General features: G+C 39.0%; 1 protein-coding gene across 2 annotated transcripts in view; it reads right to left on the bottom strand.

Annotated features, from left to right (window-relative positions):
* Positions 1 to 16756, bottom strand: part of LOC129941032 (putative mediator of RNA polymerase II transcription subunit 26) — a 36332-nt gene extending 19576 nt beyond the window's left edge. For both annotated transcript variants that reach the window (XM_056049575.1, XM_056049574.1), the window contains exons 1-3: positions 16083 to 16756; positions 6253 to 6534; positions 5965 to 6176 (exon numbers count right to left, since the gene is read on the bottom strand). In XM_056049575.1, the coding sequence (XP_055905550.1) occupies positions 5965 to 6176; positions 6253 to 6534; positions 16083 to 16223 (635 nt within the window). In that variant the 5' untranslated portion in view covers positions 16224 to 16756. The remainder of the gene's footprint in view (positions 1 to 5964; positions 6177 to 6252; positions 6535 to 16082) is intronic.
* Positions 16757 to 22463: the final 5707 nt, after the last annotated feature.

Raw genomic sequence — 22463 nt, 5'->3', positions numbered from 1 at the left:
CTGCTTTTTCTACCTTCACTTTGTCTTTAAAATGAGCTACAAGATTAAAGTTTTGTGTTATAGTAAATCCTAGGTATTTGTAATCACATCGAATTTGATCTTCAATGTCATTAATGAAGAGGGAAAAAATCAAGAGACTCAAAATGCAACCCTGTTGTACTCCCGTTTCAGATTTAAATTGATTTGACAATCTGAAACCAATTTTTACTACTGAACTTGTATTTGATATTAGTTGTTCATATATTCTTATGAACTTTGTAGACTCACAACTATACCTGTAAGCCTATACCTATAAGTTTAAAAAGTAGTAACCTTCTGTTTATAGTGTCAAAGGCGGCTTTGAAATCTACAAAAATGCATAGAGGTTCTTTTTTTATCAATAAAACGTTTAGAAACACTCGTTAGAGTAAAAATTTGGTCAATTGTAGAGAGATTTGCTCTGAACCCAGCTTTGAAACAACTTATTTTATTATTCCTTTCAACCCAGGAAACAAGCCTTAGGTACAGTAATAGAGTGAAAATTTGCCGCATAGAGTTGAGAACAGAGATTCCCCTAAAGTTATCCGGTAGGTTAGGATCTTCCTTTTTAAAGATCATATGCAGATCTGAAGCTAAGCTAAGTGTTTTGAAGTAAGTAACCATTGTATCCACATATTGTAGAGCTAACATGCTGCATTGAGATTGTTAAAAATTTTGATAATATTTCGAATTTTTTTTCGAAAAGTTTTGTCGGTCACACGAATATTTTTTTTTTAACAGAGAAAATGCTGCAGTGTTTTAAAAGTAAGAGTAAGTGACAGAAACTTCATATTCGCAGGAAAATAACTATCACATTTGTGTTGTGACAGCTTTTTTGCATTAAATTTGACTATCGCCTTACATAGATCAAGTTCGCCTTTATTGACTGTCATTTATTAAAAATGCCGATTCCATCCCTGACCGTATTATTTCTCGAAGAAGTAATCATAATTGGCCAAGAGATGATCGAGAACTTCAACCCTGATCATTTTATTTATACATTCGTATAAAGCCGATAACTCTTCTTATGCTTTAGTCAACATCATTCTTAAACTTCTGATATCTGGCAAGGACTACTACTTAAATAAGCAGATAGCTACATTGCAGAATTACCCGCAATTCAAAAAGCTATACTAGTTGCGAAATTTTATTTTAAACGAAGTATAAATAAGCCAGACTTAGACAAGAAGTCTTGAGCTATAGGTGCATCAATGAGCGCCTCATGACCATACACATCAAGGCTAAATTCGGCAACATTAGCCTGATATGCGCGCACGCCGCCACAGAAGTGAAAGACGACAACACCAAAGATATGTTCTTCGAGCTCTTAGACAAAACATATGAGCAGTGCCCTAGCTACGATATTAAAATAGTCCTGGGCGATTTTAATGCCAAGCTAGGAAGGGAAGACATCTTTGGTGGAATAATCGGGAAGAACAGCCTGCACGACAACACTTCCGACAATGGATTCAGGCTCATAGATTTTGCTGCGGGGCGAAACGTCATGGTAGCCAGTACGCGAATGAGGTTCGAAAGTTTTATGAACAGGTGAAGCGAAATTCACAGGTACATAAACCTAGAACCGAAGGCTGCAAAGACGAAAGCGGAAACATCATAGTGGAACCGCAGTCAATGCTGAGGATATGGAAGGACCACTTCTGCAGATTGTATAACGCCGACGACGAACCGAATTGGCTTGAATACCGAACTCTTTAAAGCAGCTGGGGATAAGCTGGTTAGGAGCATGCACCAACTTATCTGTAAGATATGGTCGGAAGAAAACATGCCCGATGAATGGAACCTCAGTATTGTTTGCCTGATCCTGAAAAAAGGAGACCCTCTAAACTGCACCAACTATAGAGGAATAAGCCTACTTAACATCGCCTATAAAATCTTCTCTGCCGTAATATGTGAACGTCTAAAGCCCATCGTCAACAACCTGATAGGTCCTTATCAGTGTGGTTTTAGACCAGGAAAGTCCACAGTTGATCAAATATTCACATTACGGCAGATCCTGGAAAAAACTCAAGAACACCAAATCGACACCCACCATCTTTTCATCGATTTCAAGGCCGGCGCCGCATATGACAGCATCTACAGGGACGAGCTGTATAGAGCCATGTCTAGTTTTGGCATCCCTGCCAGACTCGTCCGTTTGTGCAGGATGACCATGGAGAATTCACGCTGCTCCATAAAGGTTGGAAGCAACTTAACAGAACCTTTTGATGTCAAAAAAGGCTTTAGACAAGGTGATGCGCTGTTATGCGATTTTTTTAACATCGTGCTTGAAAGAATAGTGCAGAGCTCACACGTCAACACTAGAGGCACTATCTTTCAAAAGTCTGTCCAATTACTGGCATATGCTGATGACATTGACATAATCGGAAGAACTCAGCGTGATGTCAATAGGGCTTTTGTGAGTATTGAGGCAGAGGCGGCAAAAATGTGTTTAACGGTTAATGAGGGCAAAACTAAGTACATGCTGTCGTCTAGAAAGGACATACAACACAGACGTTTTGGTCAAAACGTCACAATCGACAGACGTAACTTTCAGGTACTCAAGGACTTCGTCTACCTAGGCTCCGCTGTAAACGTAGAAAACAACACCAGCGCTAAGATCAAACGCAGAATAACTCTTGCTAACCGCTGTTTCTTTGGACTAAGAAAGCAATTAAGTGGTAAAGTCCTCTCTCGAGGGACCAAAGTGTTGCTATATAAGACCCTTATCATCCCCGTCCTGCTATACGGTGCAGAAGCATGGACCATGACAAAAGCGAATGAAAGCACCTTGGGTCGCTTCGAGAGAAAAGTTCTTCGTCCCGTATGCATCGAAGGGGAGTGGAGGAGAAGATGGAACGACGAACTGTACGGGCTGTACAGCGACGTAGACTTAGCCAGAAGAGTAAAAGTCCAACGACTAAGATGGCTGGGTCACGTAGAGCGCATGGAAACCAATGCAACGGCCCGGAAAGTCTTCGAATCCGCACCCACAGGACAGCGCAGTAGAGGAAGACCGCGGATCAGGTGGCGCGCACAAGTGGAAGGTGACCTCACCCAACTTGGAGCGCCAAACTGGAGACATTTAGCTAGGGACCGAGCTGGCTGGAGATGCATGTTGGTTGAGGCCCTAGTTCACACAGGACTGTAGCGCCACCTTAAGTAAGTTGGTGTGTGAGTGTTGTGTGTCCCAGCCGTAATCTGACAAAAACGGTATTCATCTGCTTCGAGGTGGTTATTGGGTAGATCGGTTTGGATTTGGTGAGATTGATGAATTTGTATGAGTTTGAATAGTTATTCCAGTCAGTAAGTTTTTGTTCTTTAACTTTGTTTTGAACTTCTCGTAATACATCACGTTTCGTCAGCAATTTGACCAGTTTGACTGGGGAAAGATGAGCATCATTAGCCGCTTTATCAGCATGCTCGTTATCCAAAATTCCTACATGGCCCGGTATCCACATAAGTTTTAACTTGTTAGGGTATTTTGTAAGTTGGCCTCTTAATCTACTGATAATATTTGTCGTATTATTGGGGTTTTGAATTGCATGAAGCACCGACTGTCTGTCAGAGCAAATCACAAATTTGCCAGGAAGTTTGGCGATAATCCTTGCTGTTTGTAAAATAGCTGTCGCCTCAGCTGGAAGCGGTATTATCCAATACCCCTATGGATATTAGGAAACCGTTTTCGTACGTTTATGTAAAGGAGGTGCTTTCTTGGTCTTTGGAACCGTCGGTGAATACAATATTCCAGTGATTTGACCTTAGTTCAGCTATGATATCATGGAATAAAGATTGGTACATGCTGTTGGATGTATTGCTTTTGTTATAATTGGTCATCTCCATAATAAAAGAGGACTTCTTAATACACCAAGGTGGGAAACTTGGGAAGTATTTAACATTACTTATTATAGGAAGCTCCATTGAATTTGCGGTTGTTAATGCAATCGATATGGCTGATGGAATACGCTTGAGACATTTTGTTTGTCTATCTGTTTTGAAGTCTTCGTTGATAATGGAACCTTGTACAAAAGAAAGTCTGGTGTTTCTTCCACTAAGGGAAGTCCTGCCTCAGCCAACATATTCCGTACTGGACTGGTGGGGAAAGCATTTAAACTCCTCCGTACTGCCTGGTGATATGGGGATTTGATAATGTTTATCGTTGTTTTGGGGGAATTGCCATAAATAAAGAGGCCGTAGTCAATTTTACTTAGTACTAGCGATCTAGTTACGTTACATAGAGTGTTTAAATGAGCATTTGATTTTTTACATGATAGAAAATTAACTAAATTAGCCCTAGCAGCAGGCTTTTTTTAAGTTCAATACAATGTTTTTGAAGTTATATCTATCACTAAAGATAATAAGCTTGAAGTTATACTCTACTTTTCCCGGTGAACACCCATTATTTCAAACTCTCTGGATATAGAGTGTTCATAAAAATAGTAGAGCTTTTGATTTTATAATTAAAAAGTGTTAAATATTCAATTTTTGTATTTTTCAGTAAGTAAATATTATACTATATAAAGTATTAAATTATTTGTACTATACTACCATATTTAAGACATCCTAGGCTGCTCAGCAAAAATGATCAGTAACGCCTTTAAATGGCAAAATAAACCGAAAACGCGAGGCCCAAAAAGGATGACTACTAAAGAACTGACAGAAAAATTGTTCAGTTAGCAAAACAGAACCCTTTCTAGGAAAATAAGAAATGGACTTCAACTATCTGTTAGCGCTGTCACAATACGAAAACCGGCCCGAAGTCCACGCAAGGTACCATTCTTGACGAAAAGGCATGTGGCAAATACAATGAAGTTTGTTAAAGCGCATAAAGATTGGGCAAAAGAGAAATAGAGGAATGTTCTGTGAAGCGATGGCAAAATCGTCCTTTTTGGGTCTAAGGGTCGTCGGGAATAGGTGAGAAGACTCTAGAATGCAGCATACTATCCACGGTACACTATAAAAACAGTGAATCATGGTGGAGGAAAAATTATGATATGAGCTTGCATTTCATATTACGGTATCAGGCCTATTTATCTCATGGGGGATATTAGGGATGCAACCGAGTATGTGAACATTCTGAGGAAAAAATGCCGTTTGTTTGGGTATACCAACAAGACTATGACCCAAAGCATACGTCAAAAAAGGCAAAACCATGGTTTGCGCAGAAGAAGTTATCCGTTGTGAAGTGATCCGCTCAATCCCCCGACCTTAACCCCATCATAAATTTGTGGGGGATGTTAAGAACGCAGTTCATAAAGCAAAACCCTAGAATTCGAAATAATGGTGGGAAGCAGTGCGTGATTCGTGGAACGCAATACCAGTCGAAAGGTGTTAGGTTTGTACACTTTCATATAACTTATTAGAATTTTTCTTACTTCTTTAATATAGCCCAGCATTGTTAAAGGTAAACCTTCCTTTTTACATATAAACATCCATTGAATTTTTTATAAATCGAAATGAACCTTCTTATTTAAGAACGCTTAATTTTGCGTTAATATTGTCTGTACCTTCATTAATATGAATTGATTGTGTTGTTTGCTTTCCCAAACGTACCTTTAAAAATTTGAAAAACTACGTCTTTATATAAAGAAAAGTTATTTTGAAACTTGTGACTATCAAAAATTATATCGATTTTTGTTGGTGGACTAATTGTTTAATTAAATTAAATTATTGTTTTTTTTTTTCAGGGGTACTGCCTCTTGCGAGGAATTGACAAATTCTCCAAGAGTAATTATTGCCATAAAAATTGCTTTAGCAAATTAGCCGTTCGGCTTAAAACAGTAGGTCCCCTCCATCCCTGACAACATTACTCGTACACAGGAATGATTGAGGGTTGTAAGTCATTAGGCCCTAGTTGTCAATGGACTGTTACGCCACCTAATTAATTTATTTTCTTGGTTGTAGTGAGTCGTAGTTAAAAAGGAAATCAAATATTTAATTCAAACATACTTATGCTTCGACTGTTTCTCGGTGTGAGTTTGTTGTTGTTGCTGCAGCTGCAGTTGTGGCTGTTGCTGTTGCTGCTGCGGTTGTGGTGGGGTTATGATTGGGCATTCTTCAAGTTTGTACTCAATCTGATCAGTCTTCATACTTCCCTTATCTAATGTCAATGTATACTGATGGAGTATTTGTGTTTTATTATCATCATTTTGATCATTTTGCTACATAAAAAAAAGATAAATAAAATGAATTATAACTGAAATACATTTTGTAAAAATAAATTCTTTTATATATCACCTGTATTCCAACGGCCTGTATAATAGAACTTAAAAAATCGGTTCCACCCTGTGTAAATTGTTCTAAGGGAATTTCTTTTGGTGTCTTAGTTGCAACTTGTTGTCCAGCTTTTAGTGAATCTTTGATATAAACTTTTCCACCATTATTTATTGTTGCCGATGCAAGGCAATTATTTAACATAGTTTGAGAATTTATACATGTTATTCGAAAATCTGAAAGCGTTTCAAGTTTATGCAAACACGGGGTACAAACGACTTTCGGCAGGCGATCCTTTTCATCCACCTATTAAGAAAATTAATACAAACAATATTAAAATATTAACATTTTACATTATTACATATAACAAATGATTTGAAATATAGTTTTTTGTAAGATATGCAAATAAATCGTTTCAACAACTACCGAGGTATAAGTAAGGAACTTTTTTTTTAAAAAGCTACGAATCAGGGTGCACAGTGCAAGGATAAGACGTCGCATAGGAAGCCGAGAAAGTATTTTTTAAATATTTTTTGCTAGGCTTTCGCATTCACCTGTTGTTTGCAATTTCAATGAATCATTGGTCGACAAGCCCATTTAATTGGTCTAGTCGCTTGTAAAACATTGGTATAATATGGCTAGGATGAGCATTTAAACTTGTTTGGCCTAATTTGTCTGAGTTTTCATTTCCGTCATAGTGCCGTGGGTCGTGGGACCCAACGAAGGGTACCCAACCGTGTTAGTTTCGCTGAGTAAACAAAACTCAATACGGTATTGTTTTACGAGTTTTGAATTTGTGACAGTGGCGGATATGGTTTTGATTGCTGCCTGGCTTTCGATACATATTTATTTAGAGGCAACGGCTTAGTCAATGATTAGTAGGTTAGGTTAGTAGACAGATGGACGACCGTCTCGAAACCTACTGCGTGCTGTTGTCATGTGTTCTTTCTGACTTCTGTTCTTTCTCTTCTGTCCTTCTGTCTTGTGTTGTTATCACCTTACATAATCTAGTCGCTCATGGTGCTGTGTTCTCTACTCTCTACATTTAGGTACTGAGTAGTATGTAATGTAATGCAATATTTCTTTGGTTTTACCTTATAGGGCTTCTTCGACATATTCGGCCTGTAAGGAGCGGTTTATCCGGCTCCCCTTCCTTGGACTTATACTAAGGATCTGGCCCTCCAGGTTGGGGGTTGTGCCGTCGGGGTGACTTCCTGGCCACGTAAAAATACCTTAAGTTTCGAAGCACCAACAAGCCTCGGATATGGACGGATTCACTGTTGACAACCCACGCAAACGAAATAAGGACAACGAACTTTGGATCTGTACGTGAAATGTTAGGTCCCTTAACAGACCACGTGCAGCCGAACAATTAGCGGAAGCCCTAAACTGCTGCAAGGCAGATATTACCACTATCCAAGAAGTGCGATGGGATGGACCAGGCAAACGCAAAGTAAAAGACTGCGATATATACTACGGCGACTGCTACCGAGAACAAAGACAGCGTCTATTTGGGTGTGGATTTGTTGTTGGAACTAGACTCAGGCAAAAAGTCTTAGGTTTCAACAGTGTGAGCGAGCGCATCACGACAATCCGCATCAAGGCTAAATTTGCCAACATATAATAGGCGCGCATGCCCCAACAGAGGAGAAAATGAAGACACCAAAGACATATTCTTCGAGCTCTTGGGCAAGACATATGAGCAGTGCCCTGGCTATGACATTAAAATTGTCTTAGGAGATTTTAATGCCACGCTAGGAAGAGAAGACATCTTTGGTGGCATAATCCGGAGATACAGCCTGCACGACACCACCTCCGACAACGGATTCAGGTTGATCGATTTTGCTGCGTAGCGAGACGTTCTGGTAGCTAGTACGCAGTTTACACACCTCAATATCCACAAGGGGACATTGAAATCTTTCCTGATCAATCAACCGTCAACCAGATTGACCACATTGCGATCGACGCACGACACTTCTCCAGTATACAGGATATCCGAACATTCCGAGCGGCCAACATTGACTCGGACCACTACCTCGTTGTAGCCAAGGTACGTCTACGGATATCAAGATTGAAGGCAAAACAAGGAAGTACTGTGAGAAGATTCGACGTTAGACGGTTACAATCGCAAGAGACTGCCATGTCCTTTTCCGATCAAGTTTCTAATAACCTCTTAAGGAGTCCTATGCTGCCTGCATTAAGCATTGAAAACCAGTGGCAACATTGCCTTGCAGCCATCAGAGATGCCGACTCTGAAGTGCTAGGTTTCACTCGGCCACCACAGCGAAACCCCTGGTTTGACGACGAATGCCGGCAAGCGCACGCAGTGAAATAAGAGGCATACAAAACGGTGCTGCACAAAAGGACTAGAGCTGCTCGCGAGCTCTACCAGCAGAAGAGGAGAGAGGAACATCGGCTTCTTAGATGGAAAAAAAGCGAGCATGAGAAGCGCGCGATCGAGGAGATAGAGGGATGTCACAACAGGAATGAGGTTCATAAATTTTACATGCACCAACTCATCTGCAAAATATGGTCGGAAGAAAGCATGCCCGATGAGTGGAATCTCAGCATAGTATGCCCGATACATAAGAAAGGAGATCCTCTAAATTGCGCCAACTACAGAGGAGTCAGTCTCCTTAACATTACATATAAGATCCTCTCTGCCGTATTATGTGAACGTGTGAAGCCGTTCGTCAACAACATGATAGGTCCTTATCAATGTGACCAGGAAAGTCCGCTATCGACCAGATATTCATACTGCGGCAGATCTTGAAAAAAAAACCAGGAACTTCAAATCGATACCCACCACCTATTTATCGATTTTAAAGCCGCGTTTGACAGCATCTATAGGGAAGAGCTCTACAGGGCAATGTCTATTTTTGGCATCCCTGTCAAACTTATCCGTTTGTGCAGAATGCACGCTGCTCTATGAAGGTCGGAAAAGATTTTACCGATGCATTTGATGTCAAAAAAGGTTTTAGACAAAGCGATGCACTGTCATGCGACGTTTTTAATATCGTTCTGGAAAGAATTCTGCAAAACTCAACCATCAACACTAGAGGCACAATCTTCCAAAGGTCCATCTAATTACTCAGATACGCAGATGATATTGACATAATTAGAAGATCAAAGCGTGATGTCAGTGGAGCGTTTTTGAGCATTGCGACGGAAGCGAAGAAGATGGGTTTATTGGTCAATGAGGTCAAGACCAAGTATATGTTGTCATCAAAAAAGGACATTGTACAACGACGTCTTGGACAAAACATCACCATGGAAAGCTTTACTTTGAGGTAGTTGAGGACTTTTTGTACCTAGGCATTAACACAGACAACGACACTAGCGTTGAAATCAAACGAAAAATAACTCTTGCAAATCGCTGCTTCTTTGGACTTAGAAGGCAATTGAGTAGTCCTCAAGTCCTCTCTCGAGCATCTAAAATCAACATTTATAAGACAGTCATCAACCAGGTTCTCATTTATGGCGCTGAGGCATGGAGCCTGTCAGAAAGATGAGAGCATCTAAGTATGCTTCGAGAGAAAAATTCTTCGGTTCATTTTTGGTCCCGTTTATATAGATGGAGAATGGAGTAGAAGATATAACGACGAACTGTACGGGCTGTACAGTGACAATGATCTAGTTAACAGAAAAGTCCAACGGCTTAGATGGCTGGGTCATGTAGAGCAAATGGACATCAACACTCTAGTAGAGGAAGATCGCGACTTAGGTGGCGCACGCAAATGGGTGAAGACCTCAACTAACTTGGGGTTTGAAACTGGAGACAGCTTGCTAAGGACCGAGCTGGCTGTAGACGCATGTTGGTTGAGGCCCAGGTCCGCCTGGACTGTAGCGCCACCTTAAGTAAGTAAGCAAACGTTAAAATCTTCTTATTCCGGCCATAAAATTATGTGTATTAGCAATTGATATCTTAGGTAAAGTTCCTTTGCGGAATGAAAACAAATTTAAACCAATTGGAAATGATAGTGTTAAAAAATCATTTAACGTCAAGCATAAAGGACTCTTAAATAAAGCTAAGAAACTTTTGTCAGATAAAAAAGTATAGTCCTCTCGTAATGGGGGAGTATTAATTTTTATCCAGCAACATTGCTAGGTATTGTTGAGTTGTGTTTTGTAGTATAATGGATGATTTCAAAATTGCTTGGTTTTCAATCAGTACGTACAAAAAGCGGATTTGTGATATCTTTTCAAATGTTTCTTTTGAACAAATTGCATTGGAACCAACAGAAGGTTTCCAAAATTCTTATACTTTGATGGACTACGTGGTAACGAAACATGAACATTTTAAAGCTGAAGTAATCTATGAATTCAAAACCAGAGACCACGGAATATATTGTTTGAAACCAATTTTGTTAATACGAATCATAATAAATATCATTTAATGAATGTTTTTCGTAATGAACTGATAAACATTATCAAGTTTAGTTTACAATAATCTAGATGAAACTTCAAAATTATTCCGTCAGAAATTTAATGCGGTAAATTCTAACAGATGGCAGAATCAAAAGGTGTAACTTCAGAAAAAAAATGTAAAACAAGTTAGGTTGCAATGGAGCCGGTATGAGATTGGAAACAAATGCCATCAACTGGTACACTGATAAGGTAACTACCTTACTTACATGTACAATTTTTTGTCACAATATAGAATGGTATTTTTTAGAAAAGGTCGCACACAAAGTCCAAAATCGTAAAAAAGGAGATTCCGTTCTTGTGTCACTAGGGCTACGAGTATATCTTTAGGTTGAGGTGCTCTTACGAGCTCGTATCTCCAGATAATTCATATGAATATTTATAGAGACTAAATTCGCTGATCAGGCTAGAAGAATCATTTTTTTTAAAGCGAACTATGTTCTCAGGCTGAAACCCTTTCCAAAATGGCCATAAATATATGAAACCTGTGTCGAGACATATGAAAAAGATTACACAGTATGAAGTGTACCAATTTACGAGAAATGTTTGTTGTCTTAAACAATGGGTGTTGGCTTACCTAGGTTAGGTTAGGTTAAAGTGGCTGCGGATTCAGAATCCACGCACTTAGTCCAAAAGAAAAGCCCCATTGTGATACCACATGAATCTAGAGAATTACTTCTAACTAGTCGTGCTATTTTGAGCTTTTTATAAAGCGAAGAAGATATTTGATATCTTTTTTAGCTAGTTCACTGGGATTATTAAAAGAGTAGTCTCACAGATGAAGTTTGCGTCTTAGTGAAAGAGCAGGGCAAGTGCAGAGAAGGTGAGAGATTGTTTCCTCTTCTTCCTCGTCCATACAGCTCCTGCAGCAGTCATTTGAGGCTACACTTAGTCGTATTGCGTGTATAAGACAGTGTAACGTAAGGACACCTATTAGGGAGCCAATATGAAGTCTGCTTTGAGATGACAAGTCTTTAGAGCGCTTTATGTCCAGTGAAGGCCATATGAGTTTTGTGGCTGCGTATGTTGGTAAATTGTGCCACCTAGAGTGTGTTATCGCAAAAGCTGTTTCTTTTAGCAGAAGTTTACATGTAGCTATCGGTATACCTATCTCCACCCAGGTTAAATAGGCATGACGGTTCAATTTTTAGCGAATTCATCGGCTCTACAATTTCCTGTGATGTCTCTGTGGCCCGGCACCCAACAAAGGTGAATGTTAAATTGCTGCGTCCTCTCCATAAGAGACGATCGACAATCGAGGGCCGTTTACGATTTGGTTGAGACACCGTCAAGAGATTTAATAGCAGCCTGACTGTTAGAGAAGATGCGAATATCAGAAGTTGATATCACGGTTTCTCTTAGCCAGGAGAGAACCTCTTTTTTTCGCTAAAATTTCCGCCTATAAGACGCTACAATGATTATGGAGGCGGAATGAGATGCTTAGATCAAGCTTTTCTGAGTACACACCACTACCAACTCCCTCATTTGTCTTGGATCCATCTGTATAAAAATGGATGCTTTTGTCATCTAGGAGTTTTTTGTCGTCCCATTCATTTCTGGATGGAATGAATACTTGGAAGTTTTTTCCACATTGTGGTTTTAGAATTGTGTAGTCTATGGTATATTACCAAACAGGTCCATTTAGATGAGGCGTTGAGTCTTATAGCTGTACTCGCTGCCCTTTGTTTGTTGAAGATGTCGAGGGGTGTCAGGTGGAGAAGAGTGTCTAACGCTGCTGAGGGTGTGGTTCTCAATGCCCCGCTTATGCAGAGACAAGCAGTGCGTTGGACTCTGCTGAGTTTGTCATAGTATGTCACTTTCTCCAGTGCAGTCCACCATACTGCAAACTCGTACATAAGAATTGGTCGGATGACCGATGTGTGTAGCGAATAGGTTATGCGAGGTTGAAAACCCCATTTGCTTCCTATGGCTTTCTTGCAAAGGAAAAGAGTTACTGTAGCTTTTTTAACTCTTTCCAGAATATTAGGTTTCCAACTTAATTGTTTTTCCAATATCAGAACAAGATTTTTAGCTTCATTGGTAGACTTACCTAAGTAAGCAATAATAAATAATAAAAATGCTTTGCACATTTGAATATAAAGGGTTTTCTTATAGCAACTTGTTAAAGCACCTTGTGAAAGCACTTTTTCACTCTTCGATGAATTGACTTTGTCAACGAACGACTAACGTCTACAATGTATACAAATTTTCTAACAATTCGGACTGCAACTTTAAGTGCGTTAACTCCTAAATGTTCATCGTAGTTCTCGCCCTTGTAGACAGGTAATGACAAATTTGAGTTTTTTTGTTTGTTTTTTATAATAAGCGCACACTCAAAGGAATAATCCTACCCTTATTATGTAGACACAGTGTGAGCACTAGGAAAGGGAGAGAGGGGTTGAAAAGAGATGTCGGTGCACATTGGTTTTGAATTTCTAAATACTGCAATGGCTGGGAAAGACAGAGTGTGGCAAGGCATTCCCCATTCGCATAGTACGGGTAAAGAACGAATCTCTGTACTTGACAGTACGACCGAAGTTGGGCTCGAGGGTATATTAATGAGCATTTCTAGAAGCACGAGTGTTACGGTTGATCTGTTTAAGGGGAGGAATGGAACTGGCTATTTTTCTAGAGCATAAACCATTAAAATAACTGTAAAAGCGACGTAAATGGTCTTATGATGGTAATATTACGAATTAATCTAAATGCTCTACGTTCAATACTGTCCAAGAGGCTTAAGTAAGTTGCAGGAGCACCAGCCCAGATATGGGAGGTATACTCAAGCCTTGGACGTATATAAGTCTTGTAGATAACAGCCAGATCAAAGGGGGAGAAAAACTTCTGGCATCGACTTAGAAAATCCAAATATCTTGTGGCATTTTTGACTACATCGCGTATGTGATCGTTCCACAAAAGGTGGTTGGTGATACACATACCGAGAATATGGAGATGTTCAGTCTCCTCGATGCAAATGCCATCTATGGATAATGGCAAAGAGGGTATATCTTGCTTTAACGATACAAGACAGCATTGGGTTTTCGAAGAATTAAATTCCACGCGGTTTCCTATTCCCCATTGTACAATGCTGTTTAGCTCATCATATTTTGTCGTTTCAGTTCCACATCCGAAGAAGACGGATGTGAATCTGAAAACGAATATGAAAAGCTAAGAGTATTATCGTCAGCGAAACAATGTATTGGATTAGAAGTTGCAAATGAAAATGAGAAAGAGTTTTGGAGATAGAACAGAGCCCTTGGGCACACCAGCATTTAGTTTGCGGTTTTCAGATTTGAATCCAACCAATACACTTGTATTGAACGATTCGAAAGGTAATTACTAATCCAATGAAAAAGGGGTTCCTGAAAACCGGAAGAACGCATTTTTTATAAGAGAGCCTGATGCCAAACCCTATCAAAAACTTTTGAAATATCAAGTGCAATAATCTTACTTTCTCCAAAACAATGTAAAGATTTTTTCCACTGTTCGTTGAGATGAACCATGAGATCACCAGTGGCCCTATTGCTACGAAAGCCGTATTGTCGGTCATTAAGAAGCTTTCGATCCTCGAGATATTTCTTAAGCTGAAAATTGATCAGCGTTTCCATTACCTTGGAATGATGGGACGTAAGTACAATCGGTCGGTAATTAGAGGGTGAGAAAGATTCGCCTTTTTTGGGAATAGGCTGGACAAATGCGGTTTTCCATCCCCTCTGAACGAGACCTAGGAGTAGGACAGATAAAAAAGCAGTGGTTTTGCCAGCGTTGAAAAACACCTCTTCAGAACAATAGCGGGGATACCATCCGGACCAGCGGATTTATGTGTGTTTAGATCTCTTAGGACTCTTGCCACAGTACGAGTGCCAGAAAAGATTTGCCCCATAGAATCGTTAACTCGCTCAAGTATAGGTGGAGTCATAACACTCACTGTCAGCGTTGAATTGGCGGAGAGATTTACTTTCTCTAAAGAGCTAACAAATGGAGTGTCAAAGTGTCAAAAAAATTTACTGCAAACGATAAAAATCAGTCAATTCCACGGCTTTCTCAAACCACATTGAGACGAATTTTGCTTAAGAATCTTTATTTACACCCAACGAAGATCAACTTGACTCAAAAATTAAGACCAATGGACCACTTAAAACGATACATATTCTCCGATTGGGTTCTGGCGAAGAAATCGCCTAAATGTTGAATTTTATCGCAATGTTAATTTTGTCTTTACTTTTGCCTCAATAGGTTCGTCAATAAGGAAAAATTCACATTTTCTTCATGAATCAACACTTCATCTACAAAAAATAACTGTTTGTTGCGGTTTAACCGCGTTCGGCGCTATTCGCTCATATTTTTTCGCCGAAGCCAACATTATCACCCCATGATTCCCGATTATTTTTGTCCCGAATTGAAAAAAAATTAACTTGGAGAATATGTGGTTTCAACAGTTTGGTGCAACAAGCCACAAATGACACCTTACAATCGCATTTATTGAAGAGTATGTTCGATGGCCGTATTATCAAGAAATTTGCTAGTCGATTCACCGCTTCCTTCGTGCTCTAGACTATTTTTTGGGCTACTTAAGTTTAAAGAGTGCAGAGATAATATTGAACGAAAAATAGCGGCCGTGTGTGACCAAGTCATTGATAATTGGGTCCAACGCATAGACCGCTGCAAAAGCAAAAATTGTGTCATTCTTCTTTAATACATTTTTTTTTTTAATATCTAGTAAGGTTTTCTTTTTATTCAAAAAAAGATTTTAAAATCCTTATTGGAAAAACCTTTACAAAGACGAATTTGAGTTGGTATAAAAGTTCCTTGATTTTGGGGTCTATTCATCAAATCAAGCTGCCCTAGACTCATGGGTCACAGCTTTGTGTCCATACAAAAAAGTGATGTATTAGACCTAAGCTTTCCAACGACATACTCGTATTAATGTATATCTCATTGATGGGTAATAGGACGACCAAAATGCTCTTTCTAAACCTTTTTTTGAGAACATCACATGTTTTGAAGACGAGGCGCTCAATTTGAAATGTTATTCATATCAAATGAAAGGAGACGCTTAGTTTTTAAGCAACTCCTCTATGTATTTCGAAGAACCCGATGTTTCTTAGGCCCTCCAATTTATTCGTATCACCCTGAGATAATAGATTTGCAAAAAACCTAAGAGTCTGAACTAGCCCATATGTTTTCCACTTTCTATCAAATAAAATCACTCTCGGACTACCTAAAGTATAATCTCAAAACGACACAGGCACATTTAACTGCAAAACTTAGAAAATTTGTTGCTGGCATACAAAACCATAAACATAAAAGATAAACATTATTTAAATCTTTTAAAAAGTCTATTTAAGTGGGTTTTTATTTCTTATAAGTATAAAATTTACAAGGATAACAACAACTAGTTACTGACTGCAAAGCTCTTTATATGTACTTACATCTATTGTGGTGCACTCGGAAATCTTTTTGCTTAAATTTTTGCGTTTTCCCTCGATTGAGAAAATGCTTATTTTGGAATCGGCGCTTGAGGTGCACAGCCGGCACAAGTCGAAGTAACTTACACACCTGTATCCAGCCATTACAGGTTACTTTTTCAATCGAAGAGGATTTTGTAAAATTCTGATGACTTCAAAGCTTTTTTTTTTTAATTTGCACTCCCGCCACTTACACAAAATTCGGCACCAAAAAATAAAACCTTTAGAGGGATTTTCTTACATTTCTTCGGGGAGCGTGTGTATTTGGAGATTCAATTTGATCACAGGATTATGCATTTCATATGTTTTCATTTAAAGCTTGTTTAAATTTAACACGAAAAAAAAAAATACTCGCGATTTGCTCCAAATTTATAAAACTGACGACGACGATTCACACATCAACAAAGAAAATTGCATATTCAAGTTTGATTTTGGTTTTGCTGCAAGCTTTACCGCGTGGGATGTTTTTTTAATTTATTAATAAACAATTGCCGGCAATTGAGAAATAACAATAGAAATGGGTAGGAGTTTGTTTATGGGACAATATTTAGAGTGAATTTTTAAAAAAATATAAACAAATTATGCAATGGAAATCCCTTTTGTGTGACGCTTTGCTTGTTATTTTGCTTGATTCTGCTTTTTTCTTCTTTGCCAAAGTGACATTCGGAACAATGTTTAGAAAACAATCGATTTGAAGCGTTTGCTTACAGCGGATGTTTTTTCTCATACAGGGTGAATTTATTTCGGAATTAAGAATAGATGTTTTCGGCGTTTACATGAGTGCAGTTTTTGTTAGTTTACTCAAGTTTAACTTTTTTAAGTAGATTCATGTTGGCTTTAAAAAATAAAACTAAAAATAAAAGCGTATGCCTAAAATAGGCTAAATTTCAACGTAAAAATGTGGGGAATTTTTTAAACATAATTACAAGTTGCAATTAAAATTAAGCAATTAAATATTACACATAATAATAATGTCAACTGTCAAAAACCCCAAATTCTTTGTATTTTTGAACTTGAAAGTTATATCAATTTTTTGACACATTCAATAGTAAAGTCAACTCATTTTGATTGGTTAGAAACATACAACTATAAAATAAATACAAAAAATCCCCTTCAAGTCGTGTGAACATTTTGGCCACACAGTTATTAGGTCTTTTCCCAACTTTGACCAAAACTGCCAATTGTCAATTGTCACCAATTATTGTTGTTCCAATACTGCACTCACGAGAGAATAAAATAAATTCCCCTTCTGACAAATTCTGCCCAAGAAATTTCATTAGACATAAATTGTTCGTCGGTTAAATGTCATATTGGGTTAAGTAAATTTAGTGTTATAAGCGTCGTCCGTTCGGTTTGATTCGCATTCAAGCAATTTTTGCCAAAAAATGCGTTCCATAACTCATTGCCTGTGGTTGCCTTTAAGGATGTTGTTTTTATAACGGTTTCAAGAAAGCATCTTAACACCCCAAACAAAACTTGCGGCAGTGCCGCAGACGGGGTAGTACAAACCGATCTGCTTATACTGAACGTTGGTCTTTTTTTATTTTAGGCGTTTTTATTGGTAAATTTATACGCAGCACAGCAACATCTTACGCACTAAACAACAACAAATAAATAGTGCGGATAAATAAGTCAGTCAAAATAGTGCATATAAATAGTGCAGATAAAGTTTTGGAATGCTTGGAATAGAATGACACTTCATCCAGTTCCAGAAATATTTTGTTTGGCAGGATTTTATTATTTGGGGATGCGTTCGTAGTACTAGAATAAAGATAAATTGGTTTAAAATATTAATCTACGATTAGACTGTCAACGTAAATTTTCGAACCGTTGACTACTTGACATCACCCAAAAATCATCAATAATCACAGTGCTATCTCTAAATTTATTGACGCGTGATGTGTGTTAGGACTCGCCCAAAACCAAAGTAAAACATTTGATGCGAAAACAAAACTTTCATCATTGGTCGGGTTTAAAGGCTCTCCTAAACCAACGCGAAAGTGGCACATTCGCCGACGCGGAATTTTTTTATTTGTCATTTTTGTTATCATTGTGAATGATTCGCCCTGATTCGCTTCGCGTCAGTTAGCAATGTAGGTAAGTTTATTTTGAGAAGAGAAAGTTAAATAGTGACGCTGAATGTTTCGCTTTAATTTGTCCCCTTTCACACAGGTAAATTGAGTTGCCAGCAACTGGGAGCTTGTAGGCAAGACGGGCTAACGGGGAAGGACAAAATCTCCCTTCACACCCTTCTTTTGGCTATTTTGGCTTTTAGTGCCTGTCTACATACATACGATGAAGAGAAAATCAATCTGCACATCCCTATCTCACGCCCTTGAAATATATCTATTTTTCACACATACAATACAAAATCTTTCATGTTGAATCCAAGAATATTGTTTGCATTTGGGCTGTAATCTACCCATCTCTCTCTTTTTGACTCACATATAATCTACCTGTCTCACTGGTTGCGCCTAACATTACAAATTTAATGTGGACAGGCACTTTTATGTCATTTCAATTTTCAATTCATACTAAACTCTATTCTGACTGGACCTGCATGTACACATTAACTTGAACTCGTATTCAACTTTACATTAAAAAAAACAATACTTTTTCAACACATCCCTTGAGTACGTATTTTCAAAACTGTTATTTGGTGGCTCCGACTCTTGAGTAAAAATAATTTATCGACAATGGAGAAAGGTAAACAAACATTTTATAAACAAAAAGTATACATATACTCTTCACAATTTATAGCTTTCTCTAAGGCAATTCGCCATAGTGACACACTGTACAGTAAAATCGGTTTAACTACCGTAGGGTATAAACAATGCGTAGTACCCGTGGCATGTGCGTGCCCGTGGTTAGTGCGTTAGACTGTCATGCCAGATCTCGAGTTGGATCCCTGGCTGTGCCATCTAATTTTTTTCACGGGTACTTCGTCTTGCGAGGATTTGACAAATTATCCAAGAGTAATTCTTGTCATGAAAAGTGCTTTCCCAAATTAGCCGTTTTGATTCGGCTTAAAACTGTAGGTCACCTTCATGCCTGACAACATTACTCGCACACAGCATTGGCTGCGACTTGTAAGTCACTAGGCCCTAGTTCTCTACGGCCTATTGCCCCATCTAATTTATTTTTATTTGTATAAACAATGCGTAATAGGCTTTTCACATCAAACACAAAACCGAGTTTTTGGCAAAAAGTTTTAGGAAGCCTGAAAATCGTTCACACTGAATACTTACACATTTTCGTTTGACATTTCAACTCTTCCAACATCGACTGTCATCGATTTGTGAGTAAAAGTTTAATCCTTTAATTAGTATTTGTATAAATTAAACGTATTCTGATCTGAAATTGATATTAATATATAAAATAAAAGCTGAACACAATTTGAATGTTAAAAACACAATTTTTTGATTTTTTTTAGACTATATGAACTAACTTGTATTTTGTTTTCAAATTAGTTTCTTCTGATTTGTATTTTTCTGTGCTCTGGAAATAAGAATTGAAAAAAACTGTAATTTTAATTATAAGAAATATTATAAACAATTTTACTTACCACAGCCAAATTGTAAGTTTAATTAACTGTACTATTTTATTTAAATTGAAACTGTAGTTGTGGTTGTTTTGAACAAAATTTCAAAATATCGAAGTGAAATTTTTATTTTGAGCGCTGAATGATTCGAAAGGTTTGTTTGTTTAGTTCATCTTTGAATTGCTAAAAGTTTTAAGGATGTTTTATATAAAACTGGTTGCTTACGAAAACTCGAATAATGTATGGGAAAACTTGAGTTTTCAGTCAAAAACGATAATTTTGCGAAAACCGGGTTATGGGTTTGATTTGAAAAGCCTATAATTCGCTGTAGCAGGCCCTATTTATTATAAATAGCTTTTTTGTAAACAAAAAAAGAGAGCTAAGGTAGCTCTTTAAACTCTTTCTTGTATATTACGTTTCCAATTAAGACCCATATTCATAGAGAACTTGAATTGGAAACCTTTTATTTAGGAAGGGAATTTTGTATTTATTTGAAAATAAATCTAATAGGCTTTTCACAACAAACCCAAAACCGGGTTTTCGGTAAAAAGTTTTCGAAGCCCGAAAATCGTTCACAGCGAACCTTTACACTTTTCGGCTGTCAAATTTTGTATTGATGAAAAAACATTTCAAAATGAGCCGCAGAACTTTCGATATACTCTGCAATTAACTAAAGGATCTTACTTACTTACTTAAGGTGGCGCTACAGTCCGGGGCGGACCTGGGCCTCAACCAACAAGCGTCTCCAGCCAGCTCGGTCCCTCGGTTGGTTGAGGTCCTCTCCCACCTGGGTGCGCCACCTGAGTCGCGGTCTTCCTCTACTGCGCCGTCCCTCGGGATTGGATTCGAAGACCTTCCGGGCTGGAGCGTTGATGTCCATCCGCTCTACATGACCTAGCCATCTAAGCCGTTGGACTTTAATTCTGCTAACTAGGTCAGTGTCGCTGTACAGCCCGTACAGTTCGTCGTTATATCTTCTCCTCCATTCTCCATCTATGCGTACGGGACCAAAAATCACCCGAAGAATTTTTCTCTCGAAGCATCCTAAGACGCTCTCATCTTTCTTTGACAGGGTCCAGGCCTCAGCGCCATAAATGAGAACCGGGATGATGAGTGTCTTATAGATGGTGATTTTACATGCTCGAGAGAGGACTTTACTTCTCAATTGCCTTCTAAGTCCAAAGAAGCAGCGATTTGCAAGAGTTATTCTTCGTTTGATTTCAGCGCTGGTGTCGTTGTCTGCATTAATAGCGGTGCCTAGGTAGACAAAGTCCTTAACTACCTCAAAGTTATAGCTGTCCATGGTGACGTTTTGTCCAAGACGTCGTCGTTCAGTGTCCTTTTTTGATGGCAGCATATACTTGGTCTTGCCCTCATTGACCACTAAACCCATCTTCTTCGCTTCCGTCGCAATGCTCAAAAACGCTCCACTGACATCACGCTTTGATCTTCTAATTATGTCAATATCATCTGCGTATCCGAGTAATTAGATGGACCTTTGGAAGATTGTGCCTTTAGAGTTGACGGTTGAGTTTTGCACAATTCTTTCCAGAACGATGTTGAAGAAGTCGCATGACAGTGCATCGCCTTGTCTAAAACCTTTTTCGACATCAAATGCATCGGTAAAATCTTTTCCGACCTTGATAGAGCAGCGTGCATTCTCCATCGTCGTTCTGCACAAACGGATAAGTTTGACAGAGATGCCAAAACTAGACATTGCTCGGTAGAGCTCTTCCCTATAGATGCTGTCATACGTGGCTTTAAAATCGATAAAGAGATGGTGGGTATCAATTTGAAGCTCCTTTGTTTTTTCCAAGATCTGCCGTAGTGTGAATATTTGGTCGATAGTGGACTTTCCTGGTCTGAAGCCACACTGATAAGGACCAATCAGGTTGTTGACGAATGGCTTCAGACGGCAGAGAGGATCTTATACGCAATGTTAAGGAGACTGATGCCTCTGTAGTTGGCGCAGTTTAGAGGGTCTCCTTTCTTATGTATCGGGCACACTATTCTGAGATTCCACTCATCGGGCATGCTTTCTTCCGACCATATTTTGCAGATGGGTTGGTGCATGCTCCCTACAAAGTCATCGCCTGCTGCTTTGAATAGTTCGGCAGCGATGCCGTCAGCTCCAGCAGCTTTGTTTGACTTAAGTTTAGATATAGTTGTCTTCACTTCGTCAAGGTCGGGTAGGCGGAATTGTTGATCTGCGTCGCCGAGGTTGAGTGGTTCTATCTCCCTTACAGCGGAATTCGGTTCGTCATCGCCGTTATATAATTTGGAGAAGTGATCTTTCCATATTCTCAGCATCGACTGTGGTTCTACTACGATGTTCCCTTGATCGTCTTTACAGGCTTCGGTTCGTGGCTGGTACCCTTGGGAGGTTTTTTTTTCCTTTTGGTAAAATTTACGAACCTCATTCCTGTTGTGACATCCCTCTATCTCCTCGATCGCGCGCTTCTCATGCTCTCTTTTTTTCCGTCTAAGAAGCCGGTGTTCCTCTCTCCTCTTCTGCTCGTAGAGCTCGCGAGCAGCTCTAGTCCTTTTGTGCAGCGCCGTTTTGTATGCCTCTTGTTTCGCTGCGTGAGCTTGCCGGCATTCGTCGTCAAACCAGGGGTTTCGCTGTGGTGGCCGTGTGAAACCTAGTACTTCAGAGGCGGCATCTCTGATGGCTGCAAGGCAATGTTGCCACTGGTTTTCAACGCTTAATGCAGGAAGCATAGGCCTCCTTAAGAGGTTATTAGAGACTCGATCGGAAAAGGACATGGCAGTCTCTTGCGATTGTAGCCGTCTAACGTCGAATC

Source organism: Eupeodes corollae, chromosome 1 (genome assembly GCF_945859685.1).
Source record: "Eupeodes corollae chromosome 1, idEupCoro1.1, whole genome shotgun sequence".
NCBI lineage: Eukaryota > Metazoa > Arthropoda > Insecta > Diptera > Syrphidae > Eupeodes > Eupeodes corollae.
The sequence above is the reverse complement of the archived record's forward strand: the minus strand, read 5'-3'. Positions and strand labels throughout refer to the sequence as shown.